The sequence below is a fragment of the Egretta garzetta genome, unplaced genomic scaffold, assembly GCF_000687185.1.
Source record: "Egretta garzetta isolate BGI_Z169 unplaced genomic scaffold, ASM68718v1 scaffold26, whole genome shotgun sequence".
Classification (NCBI taxonomy): domain Eukaryota; kingdom Metazoa; phylum Chordata; class Aves; order Pelecaniformes; family Ardeidae; genus Egretta; species Egretta garzetta.
Genome location: NW_009260070.1, coordinates 1 through 5,879, shown reverse-complemented (window position 1 = coordinate 5,879; position 5,879 = coordinate 1). Strand labels below are relative to the sequence as shown.

At 46.0% G+C, this 5,879-nt stretch overlaps 1 protein-coding gene across 1 annotated transcript in view; it reads left to right on the top strand.

The window, feature by feature from the left end:
• MAML1 (mastermind like transcriptional coactivator 1) overlaps nucleotides 1–3,447 on the top strand; it is a 31,446-nt gene extending 27,999 nt beyond the window's left edge. The window contains exons 6-7 of the mRNA XM_009641199.2: nucleotides 1,175–1,225; nucleotides 3,378–3,447. Of these exons, the coding sequence (XP_009639494.2) occupies nucleotides 1,175–1,198 (24 nt within the window). The 3' untranslated portion in view covers nucleotides 1,199–1,225; nucleotides 3,378–3,447. The remainder of the gene's footprint in view (nucleotides 1–1,174; nucleotides 1,226–3,377) is intronic.
• The last annotated feature ends 2,432 nt before the right edge of the window (nucleotides 3,448–5,879 follow it).

The following is a 5,879-nucleotide window of genomic DNA, read 5'->3' as shown; positions in this document are numbered from 1 at the left end:
GGTCAGTTTGGGTTAGCTGTCCTAGCTGTGCTGTACTCCCAGCTTGTTATGCACCTGGCTGAGCAGGAGAAGCTCAAAAAGTCCTTGAGTAGTCTGAGCACTACTTGGCAACAGCTGAAAACATCAGTGTGTTATCAACATTCTTCTGGTACTAAACCCAAAACACAGCACTAGGCTAGCTACTATGAAGAAAATTAACTCTATCCCAGCCGAAACCAGGACATAATTTTTTATAGATATTTTTATATAGATATAGAATTTTTTTTTTTAGATGCTTTAGAGCTGATTAAAACTGGCAATAAAAGGGCTGGAAAATTCACATCATCTTTCAATTGCCAGCAATATATAAATCAGTCATGGTGCAAAATCTGTAAGTATCATTTCAAGAATTTCACAGTTTGTGCATGGAAAATTTTTGCTGCTATGTAGTTCAGCAAAAGGCACTTGTCTTGAGTAGACATTTTCTCATGGCTGGCTGCTTTGGAAAATTGTGTGATGTGGGGAGAGTTCATGTGTGGTGGAGGAAGCGTGTTGCTGCAGAGCAATAAGCAGGCTCTGTTGTAGAGCATGCAGTAGTGGGAGGGGGGGAAAGAGGGTTGGAGAGCAGCTGTACTCATTGCAGCTGGATAGGGTTTTGGTCCACAGTCAGCAACGTGAGAAATCAGATAGGCTTGCTGGCCACTGTCACAGTTTGGGGAGCCCTGGAGCAAGGTAGATGTCCTTTATATAATGCTAGGTAGTATTAAGCTAATTATACTGAACTTATTGGAGTTTGCTTGGAGTCTCTGTAGAATGCAAGTTGCTGCTTTCCAACATGGTAAAATGGTGCAAATGTTTGGCCATGCATGGTGGGAGTGTCATAGCTGAGGATGTTCATTATTTAATATGGACTAAAATGATTCATCCTAGAAGGAAAGGAAATTTAAGTTTTACTTTTAAACTTAAAACAATTTCAACAGAATGTCTTTAAAGTAAAATATGTTCTGTGATTGAATTTTAGCAGATAATTTGTAACTTAGAGTGTAACTGAAGGTAGCTGAAACAAAGGCAGGTTAATAAATACACTGATGAAGAAGTCAGAGTACAAACCTACATTGTATGTATATAGAAAAGAGCATCATGTACGCGTGTGTTTCTGCTCTGTGACCAATATCATTATGTGTTCAATTCACAGAGCTTTGCTGCATGGAGCAGGTGACAAGATGACATTAATTTGGAAACTAATGTAAGCCTTTCTGGGCAGAAATAGATGCAGACATCTTCAAAGAAACTCAGCGACTTCTCATAATTTCATAGAATCACAGAATATTTCGGGTGGGAAGGGACCTTTAGAGCCCATCCAGCCCAACCCCCCAGCAGGGAGCAGGGACACCTTTAACCAGATCAGGTTGCTCACAGCCCCATCCAACCTGGCCTTGAATGTTCCCAGGGATGGGGCCTCACCACCCTCATTGTAAAGAATTTCTTCCTTAGATCTAGTCTAAGCCTGCCCTGCTTCAGTTTAAAACCATCACCCCTTGTCCTGTCACAGCTGGCCCTACTAAAAAGCTTGTCCCTACCTTTCCTATGGGCCCCCTTTAAGCCCTGACTGGCCACACTCAGCTCTGCCCGCAGCCTTCTCTTCTCCAGGCTGAACACCCCCAACTCTCCCAGCCTGGCCTCAGAGCAGAGGGGCTCCAGCCCCCGGATCATTTTAGTAGCCCTCCTCTGGCCCTGCTCCAACAGGTCCATGTCCTCCTTGTGCTGAGGGCTCCAGAGCTGGACGCAGGGCTCCAGGTGAGGTCTCACCAGAGCAGAGCAGAGGGGCAGAATCCCCTCCCTTGCCCCGCTGGCCACGTTGCTGGGGATGCAGTCCAGGGTAGGGTTGGCCTGCTGGGCTGCAAGCACACGTTGTTGGCTCATGTCCAGCTTTTTGTCCACCAGTACCCCCAAGTCCTTCTCTGCAGGGCTGCTCTCAAATCCTTCATCCCCCAGCCTGTATTGATACTGGTTGCCCTGGCCCAGGTGCAGGACCTTGCCCTTGGCCTTGTTGAACCTCATAAGGTTTACACAGGCCCACCTCTCCAGCCTGTCCAGGTCTCTTTGGATGAGATCCCATCCTTCTGGTGTGTCAACCGCACCACTCGGCTTGGTGTCATCTGCAAACGTGCTGAGGATGCACTCGATCTTGCTGTCTATGTCATTGATTAAAATACTAAATAACTCTGGTCCCAGTACAGACCCCTGAGGTACACCACTTGTCACCAGTCTCCATTTGGACATCAAGCCATTGACCACTACCCTCTGGATGCAACCATCCAATCAATTTCTTATCCACCGAACAGTCCAGCCATCGAATCCATAGCTCCCCAATTTAGAGAGAAGGATGTTGTGGGGGACCGTGTCAAAGGCTTTGCAGAAGTCCAGATAGATGACATCTGTTGCTTTTCCCTTGTCCACTGATGCAGTCATTCCGTGATTTAAATAGATGTGTTTGGTTTAGACCATTTAGAAGGAAGCAGTAGACAGAAGCTCTGTCTACCTCTTGTGTTAAATTGTGGGTCCTTTGGGCAAAGGCTTCTCTCCCTTGGGCTTCAGGAGGGTTGTGGAAGGGGACGCTGCCCCTAACTGGGGTGGGGACAGAGCCCCCATTTTATTAAAATCTCCACATTTCTATGAGGGAAGGTTTGCTTGTGGGGGGGTTTATTGCGGAATTAATTCACTGTAGAGCTATTGCACGTCTTTGCTTACAAATCAGTGTGAATCTCTGAGCAGTCTGATGTATTTTTAGACATCAGATGATAAATCTCTTAATATAAACATTATTTAAAACCCAAATATGCTACTTGAAGAAAAAAGATTTCTGAATTATCAGTAATTTCCTCTTATAAAATTTACAAAGAAATATCAGCAACTACAAATGGAAGATACTTTTGTCTTATGAAATATTTTGTTATTAAACTAAGCGGGAATGGAGGGAGTGTTTAGTGTGCTAAGAGAAGACATGAAGAAAACTTGAAATTGAGTTACAGAAATGTTGCTAAGACCTTTCTATTGGTAAACCCTCAGTAGCAAAATCCTAGGCAGCAGTTTTGTCTTAAATATATTTGTTTTATGGGAACTTCAAGTATTTTTTAAAGGTTGCGGCCTTAGGCACAGTTTATTTTCATGCTATGCAAACCATACATAGGTGTGAAGCCAGCAGGTAAACAGCAAGCATTGGCACCTTCTTACCTATGTTAGATTGGAAAAAGTAGTCTCGGTTTATGGTCTCTGCATGGGAAGCCAAGGAGCAATTACAAAATACTACTTTTCCTTTCTCTCTACTAGTAAGAAAGATGTGCTAACGTCACCTCGATTCAGAGCCTTGCAGTAGCTTTTCTTGCAGTTTTTGACAGAACAGCCTGTATGTGAGTTACATATCTGGGAAGGCAGAGCGCTGAAACACCAACGTGCACTACACGTACGAATACTCGCATGTACGTGGACGAAGCTGCTGGGAGGCCGGGGAAGCGCTGGCGAGAGAGGTGCTGCTGGCAGGCAGGGGAAACACCGCCAGCGGGCAGGTATCGGCTGGGGAAATGGCGCTGGCAGGGGAAGCGCTGCCAGTGGGCAGGAGCTGGCAGGGGAAATGGCAGAAGGGGAGGTGTCTGCCAGCCCCTTTCTGCTGGTGGCGTTTCCCCTTCCTGCCTGTGCCATTTTCCCTGCCAGTCCCTACTGGCGGCATTTACCCTGTCTGCCCCTGCCAGTTTTGGCCACCCCCTCTCGTGTTTCTACCACCCTTGTAGCCCACAGCTTTTTATTTTCTGTTTTGACCCCCTACATAGCTCCCTTTAACATCGCCTCCTGTGTTTCATTTCTGTGCCTCTCTCTTTCTGGCTCCCCACCTGCTATTATTTATTTCTTCCCACACTGCTCTCTTCCCCACTGCTTGTGAAAATTGCATTTCTAGGTCTCCTATGTTTATTTTTTTCCTCTGTTCTTAATCCCTTCACTTTTAAAATTTTCTGGTTTTATTTATTGTCTTTCCTTAATGCAGTCATTTTTAAAATGTTCTTCCTAGGTCTCCATTTTAGCTTGCTGTCCCTATTTCATAATTTTTCCCTTTATTTCCCTAATGCCTCTCACTCTTTAAAAATACTTTTTCTGTGTCTACTTTTTTCCGTGTGCTGTCTTTATTTGTAATTATTTCTTCTCTTTCTTTAGTGTGATCACTTTTTAGATTGTAGATCTACAGCTCCATTCTACTTTACTGTCACTTTTTAAAAAATTTTTTCCGTATTAATTGCTGTTGCTTTTCAAAGTTTCTGTCTCCTTTTATCCTGTTTGGGGTTTTTATTTGATGTATTTATATCTTCATTATTCCTTGTCTTTCCTTAGTGCCCTTGCTTCTAAAATTTTCAGGATAAAATCTTTATGCTTTCTCGGTCACTAAGATTTAAAAATATTTTGTAGGAGTGCTCGAAACCGTTACTGAGACACTAGCATCTGCCCTGAAAGCAATCGAGGTCAAAGAAGATGCGTGGCGAAAGCAGGGCGAATGGGCGTCACCTCCGTGTGTTTTCCAGGCGTTCCCAAGAAGCATTAGCAGCCTTGTCTCTTGCTTTGCTTGCACGCGTGGCTTTTGCTTTCCCTCCTGAACTGTCTGTATCTCAACCCACAAGCTTTCAGTCTCTTACACTTCTGCTTCTCTCCCCTGCCCCATTGCGGGGGCAGCGAGCGAGCGGCTGCGTGGGGCTGCGTTGCCAGCCGGGGTTAAACCATGACAAACGGCCGACGAGCTGTAGCGTACGCTGCTTGAGGTGTGTCGAAGCAGTTCGGTGTTTGTCCTAAATGTTTAAAAAGAGCGGCAACTGAAATAGCGGGTTTTTCCCCCGATATTCTGATGGAGTGCTGCGAAGTACTTTATTTCTGTCTCGCTTCCCACGGTGCGTTTCCCTGGCAGTTCAGTAGCTTCTCTCTCGGGCGGTGTCCCTCCTAATTATGGGACACGCAAAGTCCCCTCCCCCCCACCCCCCTGTCAAATCATAACGGTTTTGTGGAGATGGGTAATGGTATCGACTCACGGCTGTGCAAGGTAAACTGATGCACGAGGAAAATCAAATACTTGTTTAGTAAAGTGGTTTTATTGGATGTATATAAGCATACGCACGCCTTCCTAGCATGAAGTGACTTACTGAGATTTCTTCTTTATTTTTTTACATTCCATTTTAAACAAGGGACGAGACGTTTTCCAACACCTGCAAGAGCGTTCGCTTTTCTGCTAAGAACGTGTTCTCAAAATGGTATCGATTACTTTTATTATGGATTTGAAGTGTTCCGATCGCTCTGGCTCGGAAAGGATGTGCTGTGTTTGGAGCTGACCTGTTCACCTAGAATGCTCCTGAGCTCGACTGCTGCCCTGTCCCTTACGCTGACGGAATTCCTCTGCTTCCTTCCCTGCTGTTTTTTTTCATACGCTGGAATCTAACATGGGATTTTTGCTTTGCAGGTGTGTTCTCGTCAGGGTCTGGTGATGCCGCGTAGCTGCCCTGCAGCCCAGGTTTGCCTGCCGGTCATTAAGCAGTGGTTGAGGGTACTGAGGGGCAGAGGCCAGCCCTGTGCCCGGAGGCTCCCGGCTCTGTCCCCAGTGGGGGCCCTGCAGGTGCGGCAGGAAGGGGGGCTCTGGTGGGAGGGTCTGGGGCCAACAGGGACTGGGGAATGTTGGTTGCCTGGGGAGCCCAGGAACGGAGGGGGAGCACGATGGCACAGAGCCTGAGCAAGAGATGGCACCGTGGAAAAAAGGAAAAAATAGAAAAAGAAGTCTGACTAAGATGGAGCTACCTACCCTTGCTGTGTGTTCCATAGTGAGGCTCAGGAGATATGAGAGGTAATCTGGAGATGATACGTAAGCGTAAATA